Source organism: Pseudonaja textilis, chromosome 15 (assembly GCF_049901715.1).
Source record: "Pseudonaja textilis isolate UNSWEBS1 chromosome 15, rPseTex1.2, whole genome shotgun sequence".
NCBI classification, from domain to species: Eukaryota; Metazoa; Chordata; class Lepidosauria; order Squamata; family Elapidae; genus Pseudonaja; species Pseudonaja textilis.
Genome location: NC_142004.1, coordinates 8,887,840 through 8,902,868, shown reverse-complemented (window position 1 = coordinate 8,902,868; position 15,029 = coordinate 8,887,840). Strand labels below are relative to the sequence as shown.

The following is a 15,029-nucleotide window of genomic DNA, read 5'->3' as shown; positions in this document are numbered from 1 at the left end:
ACTGTTTTTCACACTTATGACTGTTGCAGCATCCCCACAGTCACGAGAGGCCTCCATGTGAGTGATATTGAGTTGGCCCTGTGCAGCCAATCACATGACCACCAAGTCACGCCCACCACCTAAGCCACGCCCACAGAACCGGTTGTTGAAAAATTTGAATCCCACCCCTGTCCCAGCTCTATTCTGTTTCTGAAAATAGCAGGGGGAGGAAAAAGGGAAGTCTATAGTAAAGGGGGGAGGGAGAGAAAGAAAGAAAGAATTCCGAGTCTTTTTTAGTACAATAGAGCAAAATAATGGCATAATCTACAACTCTTTATCACATTACAACCAAGGGAGACCTTTGATGCTGCTCCTCTCCCTCCCCGCTCCCTTCACTAAAACCCCGCCCCCTTTTCCTCTCCTCGCTCCTCTCCAGACTTCCCATTCGGGATTCGCACTTTCGCCACCCCTCCCCGCGGCGTCTTTTTTTTTTAAACCTTCAATAAATTCCCATCTTCGCTCTTTACACAAAAACCACACAACCCGCTTTGCTTCTTCAAACGCCTGGTTCGGGCTTTTTTCCCCTTCTCTCAAACCGCCTCAGCTCGTGACGAATCGGCCGAGGAGGTCTTTTTCGAATCTGCGGGGCCGAGGAAACACTTCCGGTTGTTCTAGTCCTCGGACCGGAAGTTGACGCCCGCCATTTTCTCGCGGCGGATGGAAGCGTCAGGGAGGCCGCAGTGGCCACTGCCCGGCGCGGGGTCGCGGTGAGGCGACTCCGGGGCGGCCTCTTCCTTCTCCTCCTCCTGCTCCTCCGGTTTTCGAGCGGCGACTTCTTCGGGCCATGTACGCCGGCCGGGCAAGCGGGCCCGAGGCCTCGGCGGCGCCTGCCGGACGGGCGGTGGGAACGCTCCCGTTAGCGGCGGCGGCGGCGGCTTCTTCGCCCAGCGGCCCCAGCGGCGGCGAAGGCGGGAGCGGCGGTGGCGGCGGCGGCGGGGTGGTCGGCGGTGGCCGCGTGGAGCTGCTAGTCTTCGGCTACGCCTGCAAGCTGTTCCGCGATGACGAGAAGGCGCTCCAGCAGGAACAAGGCCGCCACCTGATCCCCTGGATGGGCGAGGCCTCCATCATGATCGATAGGTCGGTGCACAGCAACCCCCCCGCCCGACTATCGCTGCTCTCGTTATGCTTCTTTCTCCTACTGCTTCTGACGGTCCTCTCGCCCTCCTTGTGGCCCTGGTGGTTCTCTGGGGAGGGGAGGGTGGAAAGGCGGGGGGGGGAAATTGCCGGGGATCCTCTGCCAAGCAGGACTCGGGAGAGCAGGGCCCAGGCGAGGAAAGGCTTTTATTATCCCCGCCTTCTCCTACGAAGAGGGCTGGGTTGCAGTTCCCCCATCTCTTGTCTGTTTTCCCTGGCTGCTTTCACAAGGCTGGGTTACAGCTCCCATCCAGTGTCCCTGTCTGATTTCAGGCAGGTTGGACTACAACTCCCATCCCCGTCTGTTTTCCCTGGCTGATTTCAGTCAGCCTGGACTGCAACTCCCATCCCCGCCCAGCATCCCTGGCTGCTTTCACACAGGCTGGACTACATCTCCCATCCCTGTCGTTTATGGTTTTGCCATATGCTGGATTACAACCCCCATCCTGGCTGCTTCTGGATAACCTATGCTAAACGAATACTTCCATTTAGTTGTTCAGCGTTATAAATCTATAGGTAACACATCAGTGATGTGTTGAATTACAATTCCCATCATCCACCGCCTCCCCAGTGATCTCTACATACTGGACTACAACTCCCACTGGCCCATCTGTCCAGGTTGGAGATGGATGCCAAGGCCCCATAATTCCAATAAAATTGGGGGGGAAAACCTTAAAAAAAATGAATTTTGTTGACTATTGTAGAAGGAATTCCCAAGATTACCAGTAATAAAAAAAATCTCTGTATTAGGTTGTTGTAACCACATAATATTGTACAGTGTGTTTGGTTTTGTGTAAACAATCTCATATAATTCCATGCTTCAAGCTACTGCGAGTTCTTGGTGAATCACAAATCTTGCCATCACTTGGTTGTACTATCAGGGCATAAATATAATACTGTATATATAAAATACTGTAACCTTAAAAAAAAACTTACTAGTGGAAGTGCTAACTCACCTTTCAACTTTAAAAAAAAATCTGCAAATACAATTTCTGAAATAGCTTTCAGAAATCATGTTTTGGACTATACTTACCTATGTCAGTTTGTTTATGAGAGATGCTTGGGTAGAGATGTCTCCCCAAAAAGGCTGCTAGTTTTTGGGTGCACATGTAGAAAGTTTGATTTGGTAAAAGCAGCTTTCAAAGGAACAATAATTATGTATAAAACGTGTGGTTTTAATACTGAGACCGCCCACTAAAACAAATCCTTCACATATTTGAATGGTTTTAGACCATGAAATCTACCTACTTTTAAAGTGGCTTGGTTTTTGATGGAAGAGACCAGCGTGGCTACTCCTCTGAAGTTGGGCGTGATAAGGCTTCTATAATAGCTTTTTTTAAAAAAGATTAAGAGCTTCCCTTGAATTCTGCCTATTGAGCTAGCCAAGGCACAGCACGTATTTTTAAAAATTGTAAATTTTAGATTCCAGCAAAGCCACCTTTGGAAATCTAGAAAGCTCCAAGGTTTATCTAATCTAGATAAATCTAGAAAGCTTTGTGTTGGGCCTTAATCTGATCCAGATAAATCTAGATGACCCTTCCTCACCTCCCCATGTTCTCTTCCTCCTTGGCAGAGGATTGCTGTGTTGTTTACATTCCCTCCACCTTGAAGGAGTGGATCCTATATATAAACTCGGGTTGGAGTACCCTCTTTTCAAACCAAAGTCTTTAATGACTCCTGTTACAAATAGAAGGAAGACTATTTGCATCTCTGAATGCTTATCCTAGCAAAAACATAACTCTCTAGGGTGGTAAAGTTAATCCCACAATCTGTTACGCAGTACGACCTTTTTGCCCAGGTCATTTTTTTCCTGCCTGAGTTTCCAATAAAAGATGTAAAGCTACACTCCAAGGTTAATGGCTTGTACAGGTGATTCTTGCGTTCTCATCCTTCCCTACTACAATTCATTCATGAGTCTTCGTTTTGTTGCGGGTTTTCCTCCCCCCCCCCCCACCCCCTTCAGAGTAGCGTAGTAGCAATCTTTGTAATGGTCCTGTAGAGAAGGTTAAACTGAGGTTTAGTGGCTGACTGTTTTAAAATCCTCCAGGGAATTTGACGTTTGACAAAGTAGAACCTTAGTTTCCGAATTCCTAATACTCTAATTCACTTAGGGCAGTAATGCGCCTTTTAGCGTGATGGAAGTTGTCGCGTGTATTGGCTACACTTGTATGGCTTCTGGCAAAAAACCTTGGTTTTCATTGATTTGTAGATAGATGTTCCAGCTGTTTAGTTTAATAGTATTTGCAGCTTCATGGAAACTCGTTTTATTACCACAAAATGGTACAGAATTTAGATAATGGTTCCTGTAATGCTGTTATGCATGGGGACTCCTGCTATTTAAAGCTAAAACTGACAGGTGATTCTTTGTCTGGTTGTAATTTCATTGTTTTGGAAGATCAAAGCGTTTTCTATTGGCATTTAGTGAAAAAATGGATAGCCAAAGGGACTGAAACGGCATTGTTGTTAGCACAATTCCCCTAGTGTAAATGCAAAGAGAGTCTGAAGGCTTTGGTTTGAAAAGAGTGTGTGGCATATTGTTAGAGCTTGCTTCTTCCATTTTCGCTTTACACAAGCTTTATAAGTTTACAAGATCCCAATTCCCAAACCAAATCCTACCGGCGACAATACAAAACTCGTTAATGAGTTTTAACGAAACCTTAAAATGAATTTTCTTTATAAACATTTAAAACAAAAACGTACTCTTGGTAACACATGACATATGTCTTGTATTAGGTTATGTGGCAATATTTTGTTGCTTCCCAGAATCAAATCAAAATGTAAATTAAGCATTGATTTGATAATTCAGCTTCATGGTCATCAGTCAGAACAATAGCACATATCAGCCAATGCTCTCTCACAGTTTCTGATAGGGCAAGTTAGCTGAAAACTGTAAAAATGGTAGAAGCAAGCTATGCATATGCTCATGATCTTTTGTTATATTACATTTGTAAATTAAGGAGGTTTGATATATTTAGTCATAATAGAAAACTGGCTCTAAATTATTGATTGATAATTCTTTCAGAGCAGTTGTTTTGGGTTTTTTTTACCTTGCTCTCTCTGGAATTGTTTTTTTTTCGAGGAAGCAATAATGACATTGAGAGGATTATATCTTAGAAGAAAATGCCTTTTTATTCACAAGTCTGTTTAAAAAAAAAAAAAAGTTTCTTCCTTACATTAGTTTCCATCTAACAAGCCTTTTAACCAAACTTCATATTCCACATTCCTCTCAGAATGGTGGAATAGATTTGGTTGCTCTCTTCTGATCATATTTTCCCAGCCACAAAGAAAATAAAAACTATTTTAGTCTCAATCTAATCCTCTTTTAATTACCGGCCTTGCACAGATTATGCAAAAAAAAATATATTAGCCCAAAGAAATACTTAAGCAGCTTATAAACACAGACAATTCCCCACCACCACCAAAAAAAGTGACCAAATGAAATAAACACCCAACATAAAATGATGGATACGTAGTTCAGGGGATCGGCGAGTGTTTCCTGCAAAGAACCTCCTTAAATTGCACCAATGTTGCTGTTCCTATGTATGTATGTCTCTCTATCACATAACCCAGGACTTCTTTCCTCAGCCGCATAGCTAGGGGCCGAGCCTAGCCATGATTTTACCTCCCATGGATCCAAGTTTCTTTGGTGAAGATTTCTTCTGAGAATGCAAGCCTAGCAGAAAAAGAAGCGAGGAATTGCCCACCGTTTGGTTCTTACGGATAGGTATTTATGTACTTGGGTTTGTGTAAATGTAAGTAATTTGCCTTTGCAGGAAAAAAATAAAATAAAAATTCCCTCTGTTACGTAGCCGTTTCATATGTTGACCAGGGTCATTAAATGGTTGAACCACAAACGGTAAGGACGGATGACAGCTGGTTCCTCTTTTTTAGCCGGTTAGATAGTCCGCTTTTAATTGTAACCAGTAACTCCCAAAGGGGTTTGGTTTTTGCTCTTGTTAAAGGAAGTGGGTCAAGGAGTGTTTAGTCAGATTAATGGGTCCCTCGTTTAACTCAGTAGATGGTTCTTTTCCATTATAGGTGGTAAGTATTGATAGATTTGGCAGGAAGCTGAGCCCGAAGTCCCTTGGTTGACCCTCCCCTTCCTGTTGCAGATACGATGGGCGTGGCCACTTGCACGATCTTTCCGAATACGACGCCGAATATTCCACCTGGAACAGAGATTACCAATTGTCCGAAGAGGAAGCTCGAATCGAAGCTCTCTGTGACGAAGAGAGGTATTTAGCCTTGCGTACAGACTTGCTTGAGGAAGAGGCAAGGCAAGGTATAAAAATCTAGGACAATTTCCTGAGAATAGCACACGCGTTGAATTGAAAAAAAAAATGCTTTTTCCTGCTCCTTTGAAAATAGTCTTAACGTAACTTTTTTTTTTAATGAAAAAAGAAAAAAAGTAATTGTTTCCCACTCGTTATATACTCACTCTTTCTGATATTATTTTGACAGTAACCCAGTGGATTCGAAAAACGAGCATCTTTGCGTATCTGAGGACCTCAGGATAGTTTATTTGTAGAGCAACCCAGAATTGCTGCCCACGTTTTGAGGGCAGGCTGAGCATTGAGCACACTCTTTTAAACTGTTCTTCTGTAACAGTATCGTATCATCGAAGAGTTCCTATCTCTTTTTTTCTTCTTCTGTGTTTTGAGTAGAAATGACGTTCACGCTTATCTCAGTAGGAGAAATTTTTTTAAAATATAAACCAACATCATCCCCCCCAAAAAGAAGAAAGAAAGCTCATATCTTCTGCCCTTTTTTTTTGTATGGGCAGAAAATCAGTGTCCATACGTGACTCATGTGGTCAGCTTGCTGTAATGTTTGTGTTTGAATGCTAGGGCGAATTACGTGTTGTTAGCTGTATTTAAATGTTTCCACCCTTTTTTAATTGTGTGTTGCTTTTTTCTTCAAGAGGAAGAATATAAGAGGCTGAGCGAAGCTTTGGCTGAAGATGGGTCCTATAATGCAGTGGGGTTTACCTACAGTAGTGATTATTATGATCCCTCAGAACCCACTGAGGAAGAAGAACAGCCGTTCAAGGCCAAAGGTAAGGGAAATTCTCTGGAAAAATCGCTTTCTTTGTGTATCTTGGGGAAAAAAATCGTATTGGCTGGGCTAGGATTTTGTAGTTCTGTTGATTAAGGGCATTGAATTCCTCAGTTTGGGGACACCTGCATAGGAAACAAATATCTTTTCAGCTTTCATGCCTAAGGTGGGACTAGAACTCACCGTCTCCTGGTGTTTGGCCCAAGGTCACGCAGCCTGCTTTCATGCCCAAGGCAGAACTAGAACTCACCATCTCCTGGTGATTGGCCCAAAGTCACCCAGCCTGCTTTCATGCCCAAGGCAGAACTAGAACTCACCGTCTCCTGGTGTTTGGCCCATTCACACAGCCACTTTTCATGCCTGAAGTGGAACTAGAACTTGTGATTTCCAGCTTTCTAACGTAGTGCCTTAACTACTAGACCTAACTGACTTTCAAGTGTAAAATGTATATTTAACTAGCTTGCAACTGGCATGAAAATGAGTAATGCAAGCAAGTGCATTAGCTTACTCAATCCTTTTAAAACCAACCAAGAAAGTGAAACCTCCCTCATTCTAATTACGTCTTTTTTGGATTCCCTGAAATAGTCTTGCTTGTTGCTTCAAATACTTGGGGGCATGGCTTTCTCACCATTGGTGACCTGGCGTTGTGGGGGGGATGATTTGGGGGGGGGAGAAGTGCAGGTACAGGCTTGCACAGATTGATTTGTGTGAGCTTTGGGGCTGCGAGTCCCAGTACCTGCCCCTCATGGGGGGGGGGCTGTGAGAGCCAGTGTCTACCTCTTGTGGGAGTCGGGCTGTGGGCAGGTGCCAGCCTTCCACTCACATGGCCTGGTTGGTAGTGGGCAGTGGCCCATGGTTTGGGGAACCTCTGCTTTACAGGATGTAGATTGTTGTTCTGACCAAGGCTTCCTGAGACTGTAATTAAGCATATGCTTAGTCAAAATAACTCTTGTTTTATTTCATTGCTGGGAATTATGTTCATTCCCAGCCGGTAATGAGTCCCAAACAGTCCCTCGACATAAGCACCCATCTTTCTCTCCTTTGAACTGCTGCCAACAACTAAAGTGCCAAATTAACTGTAAAATAACAACTGAAGTACGAAGTCCACACAGAGCTTCAAGGTTTAATCCAAACAGAACGAATGACTTTGCTTCCTGCACGGGTTTCTCTACCTTTGCATTTCCTTTATAACTTAGGGGAAGGCCAATCACATCCAACTCCTCCAAGTTACTCCTTTTTTTTCTCAGCTGCTCTTGCCTTCTGGCAGCTCTGCACACACGCTCCCCTTGTTCCTCTGCCTTGCTGCTGCCAGACTCCGGAGGTTCCGGAGTTAGCACCCCAACTCCCAGAGGGTCCTGGCCTCATCTCTGCATCGAACACAGGACCTTTGTCCGAGTCCTCCCCAGACTCCCGGACTGGACCCCGTTCTTCCCCACTGTCCAATTCCGCTGCCGTCTGCACAGGCTGCCAGCGAACCACAACAACTGCATCGTGGCAAAGTCCAATTTTCAATTCATTGTTGCTTACCAAGTAACTGATGTTGTTCATCACTGCTTTTCTGTGCGGCGTAATAGGCACAATGTGGTTGGTTAAATAAATATAACAAAATAAAACACACACCACCAGTTGCTTATGCAGTCATACCGCAAGGAATGGTGTTTGATTACAAATGTCACGTTATCCTTTTTTGCTGGATTCTTGGCAAATTAAAATTGAATGATGATCCGTTTCCTCTGGCAGTTCGGGTGGCCCAGATCCATCCAGTTTTGAGTGTAGGGAGAACAGGTGGTGTGGTAGCTACTACATAATTAATGTGCGATGTTTGCCTGTTGCTCTTTGAGAAACTCAAAATGCTTTTAAGACTGGTAATATTGAGGCTTACTGTAGTGTCAGATCACACGGGTTTTCCGGTGCCACCAAAGAGAAACAGATGTTCTTGGGTCAGATCATTAAAACAACTCCCCTGTAGTGAGCTTAGCTGTCTTCTCTAAAAAAAATGAGTTTTTTTCTTCTTTTTCCAGTGACAGTGGGAGTAGAAAAACAGCATTGCACGAAATGTTTAAAAATAAATGGGGGAAAAAAAATAAGACAGTTGTTAAATTGCTTTGTCTTCTGTATGGCTGGTAGTCCCCGGAGACTTTGGGGTAAGGAAAAGGCAGTGCTGTATGGAATCCTACTTCCTCTGCAACCGCAGAATTACGGTTACATTTGAGCCGATTTGTTTGCCGTAGGCATTAGTTGGAACTGTACATTACGATTGTCGAGAGCCATTAGGACTTGCTTTGTATGGGGGAAGTGAATTTGACCCACATATCCCCTGTGCGCAAGCACACACGGCGCTCGTGTGGAATCTGCGGCTTGCCTTCCCTTTCCCGTAATTGAATTACAATTCTGAGATTGCTCTCCCAGATTAAATGCGGGACGGGGAGTTGCATTAATAATTAACCGTTCAGAATTTGTAGAAAAGAATTTACAACCCCACTGATACCGGGATAGATCAGAAAGTTGTATTTGCTTTGTCTGGTGTTAAGTGAGGGCAGAACATCTCCCCGAGTTGTTAAGTAGATCCATCTTAATCTTCCCCTAGTCCTTTTGATGCTGTATCCACCTGCTCCGGAGAAACTGAGAAGAGAGAGAAGTTGAGTTTTAATGTGGCTTTGTATATTTTCTTCTGATCCCAGTTCTTCCCTGCGGTTGTTTAAAAATCTAACACAGGAAGCTAATTTTAACAGAGTTAATCTAGCGATGGACTACTATATCAAGAGGATATAGCGTACCACTCTGTGAATTAATGAGTTAATTTATAGAGTTACCATGAGGAGTCCTCGACTTATGACCACAATTGAGCCCAGCGTTTCTGTTGCTAAGTGAGACTTTTGTTAAGTGACTTTTGCCCCATTTTACGACCTTTCAGGCCACCGTTGTTGAGTGAAACTGCAGTTGTTCAGTTAGTCACACGCCTGTTAAGTGAATCTGGCTTCCCCATTAAATTTGCTTGTCAGAAGGCCAGAAAAACCATTTACATGACCCTGGGGCACTGCAACCGTCATAAATATGAATCGGTTGCCAAGCATCTGAATTTTGATCACATGACCATAGGAATGCTGCGATGGTCATAAGTTTGAAAAACGGCCATAAGTCACTTTTTTCAGTGCATTTTAATTTTGAACAATCACTAAACACACTGTTATAAGTTGAGGACTACTTGGATATCTAGATGTTTGGGGCGCCATGATGTAAAAAAGATGTTGAAGATCCGGAAAGGGTGTAGAGAAGAGCAACCAGGATGATTAGGGGACTGGAGGCTAAAACATATGAAAAACAGTTGCAGGAACTGGGCCTGGCTAGTTTGATGAAAAAGAAGGACTAGGAGTGACAGGGTGGGAGTGTTCCAATATTTGGGGGGCTGCCCCAAAGAAGAGGGAGTCAAGCTATTCTCCAAAGCCCCCTGAAGGCAGGACAAGAAGCGACGGGTGGAAACTAATCAAGGAGAGAAGCAACCTAGAACTAAGGAGGAATTTCCTGACAGTCACAACAATTAATCAGTGGAATGGCTTGCCTTCAGAAGCTGCAGATGCTTCATCACTGGAGGTTTTTAAGAAGAGACTGGACAGCCATTTGTCTGAAATGGTTTAGGGTTTCCTGCCTGAGCAGGGGGTTGGACTAGAAGACCTCCAAGGTCCCTTCCAACTCTCATTGTATTCTATTCTATAAAACAAGAATTAGACCTACCCTAAGATTCCCCCATCCAAATTCTGTACAGAATGGATGTAGGCAGTGTGATTTTAGCCAGTTTTCGAGGGTTTGGGATAACTTGCGGATGGGAAAAAGAATGCTGCCAACTTAAAAAAAAAAGCTGAACAATTTCGTCCATTTTCAGTGGCTAAGCTATAGCTACTGATTTGTAAAAACAAGCCACCCAGATATCGGAGAAAAGACATTAATGAATGAAATGTCGTTATCCCAGTGAGCTGCCTAGTTACTCCTGAGAATCAATCTAGCAAGGCGATACAGATTATCTCGAAAACCAGAAGCTGGTTGTGTAAATACATGCATCAAGGATTTATCTTCTTGACAGCGAGAAAGGAAAAGTCTGCAGTCTGATAGTCGTAACCAAGATTTTTATGGAATAGAATAGAATTCTTCATCGGCCAAGTGTGATTGGATACACAGGGAATTTGTCTTTGGTGCAAATGCTCTCAGTGTACATAAACGAAAAGGCACATTCGTCAAGAATCATGAGGTACCACACTTAATAATAGTCATAGGGTACAAGCAGCAATCAAATCATACTGGGAAACAGTCAATATAAATAGTTAGGATATAAGCAACAAGGTTACAGTCATACAGTCACAAGTGGGAGGGGATGGGTGAAAGGAAGGATGAGAAGATTAATAGTAATAGTAGTGCAGACTTTGTAAATAGTTGGACAGTGTTGAGGGAATTATTTGTTTAGCAGAGCGATGGCGTTTGGGAAAAAACTGTCCTTGTGTGTAGTTGTTCTGGAGTGCAGGGCTCTGTAGTGTCGTTTTGAGGGTAGGAGTTGAAACAAGTTTATATCCGGGATGTGAGGGGTCTGTAGATATTTTCACAGCCCTCTTTTTGACTCGTGCAGTATACAGGTCCTCGATTGAAGGCAGGTGGGTAGCCATTGTTTTCTCTGCAGTCCTAATTATCCTCTGAAGTCTGTGTCTGTCTTGTTGGATTGCAGAACCAAACCAGGCAGTTATAGGGGTGCAGATGATAGACTCAATAATTCCCCTGTAGAACTGGATCAGCAGCTCCTTGGATGGATTTCTCCCCGCTGCCTGTATCCTTCCAATGCTTCTTAATGTCTGCATCACTGGTGTACGCTCTTCAAAGACTCTTCTTTTAATTGGTTTCTGGTTCTTCAAGCGATGTTCCCTGGTATGTTGCTCAGGTAGAACATCTGCAGCATCAACTTTGCCGAGACGTATTAAGGCTTGATCCTGCCATGTGTCTTGGTCTCCTAAGTGATAGTTATACCGTCAGGTTAGCAAAAAAAAAAAAAACCCGTGCTTGTCTTCTTCAGTAGAGGCAGGCTTAACCCAATAAACAGAGGCCGTGAAACAAAATCGGCAAACGCAGCCTGGAAATACGCAGATGGGAGATGGGGGGAAAACTAGACTGCCAAGAAGGGAGGCTTAACCTGATGTTTTGTTTGTGTTCCGTTTATACAAGAGAGGTTTTTGCATGATAGCCATTTATCTTCTTCTAATTTATAGTGGCTGTATCCAAGGCCGAAAGCGTAGAAGAAAACGAAGAGCCCTTTATCGCCCCTTTGGGATTGAATGTACCTTCCGATGTGGAACTGGTGAGTATGTTTTTAATACAGATCAACACCGTGGCGTATCTACTGCATCTTCCTGTAATTTTGAATAATGCAGTAAATCTTGGTCATCGTATGCTCAGAAATTCAGTTCCAGAGGCACCCTGAATATCCTATCTGGCTATTGCATTCATTGAGATTGGCAGATTTAGGCTGCATAGGTGGTCTTCGACTTACAGCCGCAATTGAGCCCAGCATTTCTGTTACTAAGAGAAATACTGTATTTGTTAAGTGAATTTTGCCTCATTTTACAACATCTCTTGCCACAGATGTTAAGCGGATCACTCCACTTGCTAAGTTAGTCCCACGGTTGTTATGTGACTGTGGCTTTCCCATTGATTTGGCTTGTCAGAAGGTCACAAAAGCGGATCACAAAACCCCAGGACCCTGCAATTGTCATAAATACGAGTCAGTTGCCAAGTCTGTCCAAATTTTGCTTACATAAGCATGGGGATGCTCCGATGTTCAGAAGTGTGAAAAATGGTCATAAGTGCCTTTTTTTGGTGCCATTGTAACTTGAACAGTCAGTACATGAGCTGTTGTAAGTCAACTGTAGTCCTACTTAGAGTTACCTGGGAGTAAACCAGGAGTAAACCATTTCTGGGCAGAGATTCCCAGGGTGAGCCTCTCAACTTTTAGCACTATGTCGGATACTATTGATACTGTAAAAGAATAGTTGGCCTACTGCAAACAATTGCAATAATAATGCTCTAATGAGAGGGAATAAACCCTCACCATATTTTAAGAAGATTGTCTGAAGTTTCTCAGTAAGATTTACAGCCCTGGAATAATTTTCCCAGTCTGGCTCTTCCTAGTTGAATCATTCTGTTGTAACTCATATTTTATTACCTTTGATCATCTAGTTTCTTTCTTCTGATTTGGAGAGGTAGCACAACATTTGCCTGCTTATTGCATTTTAGATGTGTTGTTACAGCAGCTTTCCAATCCACCATCTGCGGAATAATTTAGAATGAAATAAGAAGTACATTTGCATAGACGTGAGCCCTTTTACGATTAAAACCATATCAAATAACAGGTAGCAGTCTTCCTCTTGTGACTTAACACTTTGCAATTTCAGGGCCTGTACGGACATGAATCAAAGTCCTTTGATTCGTGCACAGCAACTCAGTAGTTTGAAATTCTGAAAGAAGGTTAAATTCTATGAGGAGGCCACAGAACTCCTTAGATCTCAAAAATGCTTTCAGATGGTCCACTGGAAAAAAAACTTCTTTAGCCCTTCTCTGGTGGTTTTTTTTTTTGCTTGTTTTTGTTTTTTTCCTGATGTGTGGAATTCATTTCCTTAACATTGCTGCACCCATATTTATGACTAGAGACTTTGTTTTTTTTAAAAAAACCTTCTTTATTAACAAATCATGGTTATCCACCCAAGATGTCTTATATGTAAACTTCTAACAACATCAGAATTATTTGCTGTGATGGCGCAGTGATTAGAATACAGCGTTGCAGACTAACTCTGCCAACTGCCAGTAGTTCGATCCTGACCAGCTCAAGGTTGACTCAGCCTTCCATCCTTCTGAGTTTGGTAAAACGAGGACCCAGATTGTTGGGGACAGTAGGCTGACTCTGTAAACCACTTAGAGAGGGCAGTAAAGCACTGTGAAGTGGTATATAAGTCTAAGGGCTATTGCTAGTGTTATTGCCCTTCCTCTCTCCCTCCCTTCCCTCCTTCCATCCATCCACCCTCCCATGGTCAGCAGTTCAATCCTGACTCGCTCAAGGTTGACTCAGCCTTCCCTTCTTCCGAGGTTGGTAAAATGCACAACCAGATTATTCTAGGCCATATGCTGACTCTGTAAAACATTCAGAGAGGGCCGTAAAGAACTGTGCAGCGGTATATAAGTCTTAAATGCTATTGCTATTGTTATGGCTCTAGTATTTTTCCCTTAATCTTACCACAAAAGCAGGGGTCTACCTTAGATAGGCTTCAGGTATTTGAAAGTGAAACATAAATTTGTATGGGTGGTTCCATGTTCTTTTTCTTTTTAAATGATATTGTTCCCTGGTTGCCTTTGAAATTAACTGCATGATTGGAGCCCTCGTGTAAGAAATCTATAAAACCATTGCAGAATTTGTGTCCCACTGTGTAAATCATAGGATGAAGTGGGTTCATTTTGCCACCTAATTTTAGCAATTGCCTTTAAAACGGCTCGCCTGATGCAGCAGGTGGCGGACTGATTAGAACAAGTTTATTAATCTGCTTTCAGTTATGGAAGCACCTTAGGTGACTTTAGACAAGTCAGCTTCCCTTGACCAAGCCAGCCTAACTTGGAGGTTGACAGTGAAAAACTGGAGAAAGGAAAGCATGTTGCCCTGTTTGGATATCTTTTTTTAAAAATGGGGTAGAAATTTAATAAATAGTATTTTAAAAGAAGCCTTTCATGCAGTTAAGGGAAACAAAACTGACAGTGGGGAATACAAAATAAACAGTTCTCAGGTTATTCCTCTAAAAGCCTTAATATGTCATGCCCTTGTTAGAGTCAGACTGAGGGAGAGGAGGAACAGCCTACAAGGGAGTGGAGGTGTGGCTCCTGAGGTTGTGGAGGAGGCTGGGGAAGCGCAGAGTCCGGCTGGGCAGTCAGAGGAAGAACCAGGCCCATCCCCTCTTCATCCTAGGACACACAGGGAGGAATAGAGAAGGAAACAACTTGGCTTGCGAGAGAGGAAGCGGCCATGATCCCCCTCATTGGTTGCAGCTGGGGAGAATAGTATATAAGAGAGATGGTTAAAGCACAGTGTTGCCAGAAGCAAAGCGTGTTTTATTTTAGGCTGAAGTTATCTTGGTTGGCATCCTTCCAACAGACTGTGCCTTGTTGTCTCCTTGAAGTTAGTAATTACTTATCCCAGTCTGTTGTGGAAATTCCTTCATTGTAGTTTGTTTTGGTTTTTTATTTCACCTTCATCTGCTCATTGAGTTTGGACTGTATTGCTTTCTTTTGAAGACTATTTTTGAGTACGTTTTATCTCCAACTGGGAATTATTGAACAGTGGGGCCAAGTTGGAGGCATTAAAGGACATTTATTTACGTTTTGTATTTTATTACGTTTGTGTTACACTCTGGGTCATCACATAATGTTTCTCAGGTGATTTGACTGGGGAAAAAAAACCATTGATCAAAATAAAAACTCTTGAATACAGATAGTCCTCTACTTACAGCCGTAATTTTTTTTTTTGTAAATTTTATTTGAGTTTTCTCAAAGAGAAAAAAAAATACAAATAAAACATCTTTTTTGAAAGTAGCGTAATCCCGGATTACATTTCTTCGTACAGACACAAATTCAGGTTCATGCTCATTTTTATATTCTATTCCATATCTTATTACTATTTTACATTTTCTGCATAGCTTCTCCCCTCTTTTAATTTTCTCAATTTTATTTTAATTATCTCATCTCAATTCAAATCATTGTATTTATATTTTTGTCTGTCCTGTTTC

General features: G+C 42.8%; 1 protein-coding gene across 7 annotated transcripts in view; it reads left to right on the top strand.

Annotated features, from left to right (window-relative positions):
* Positions 1-647: 647 nt before the first annotated feature.
* Positions 648-15,029, top strand: part of SFSWAP (splicing factor SWAP) — a 92,130-nt gene continuing 77,748 nt past the window's right edge. For 2 of the 7 annotated variants that reach the window (XM_026716259.2, XM_026716258.2), the window contains exons 1-4: positions 651-1,116; positions 5,286-5,455; positions 6,095-6,229; positions 11,475-11,563. In XM_026716259.2, coding sequence (XP_026572044.1) covers positions 824-1,116; positions 5,286-5,455; positions 6,095-6,229; positions 11,475-11,563 — 687 coding nt within the window. In that variant the 5' untranslated portion in view covers positions 651-823. Of the gene's footprint in view, positions 1,117-4,758; positions 4,926-5,285; positions 5,456-6,094; positions 6,230-11,474; positions 11,564-15,029 lie in introns of those variants that run through there. The other 5 variants (XM_087913446.1, XM_087913444.1, XM_026716262.2 and 2 more) reach the window with 5 other exon arrangements.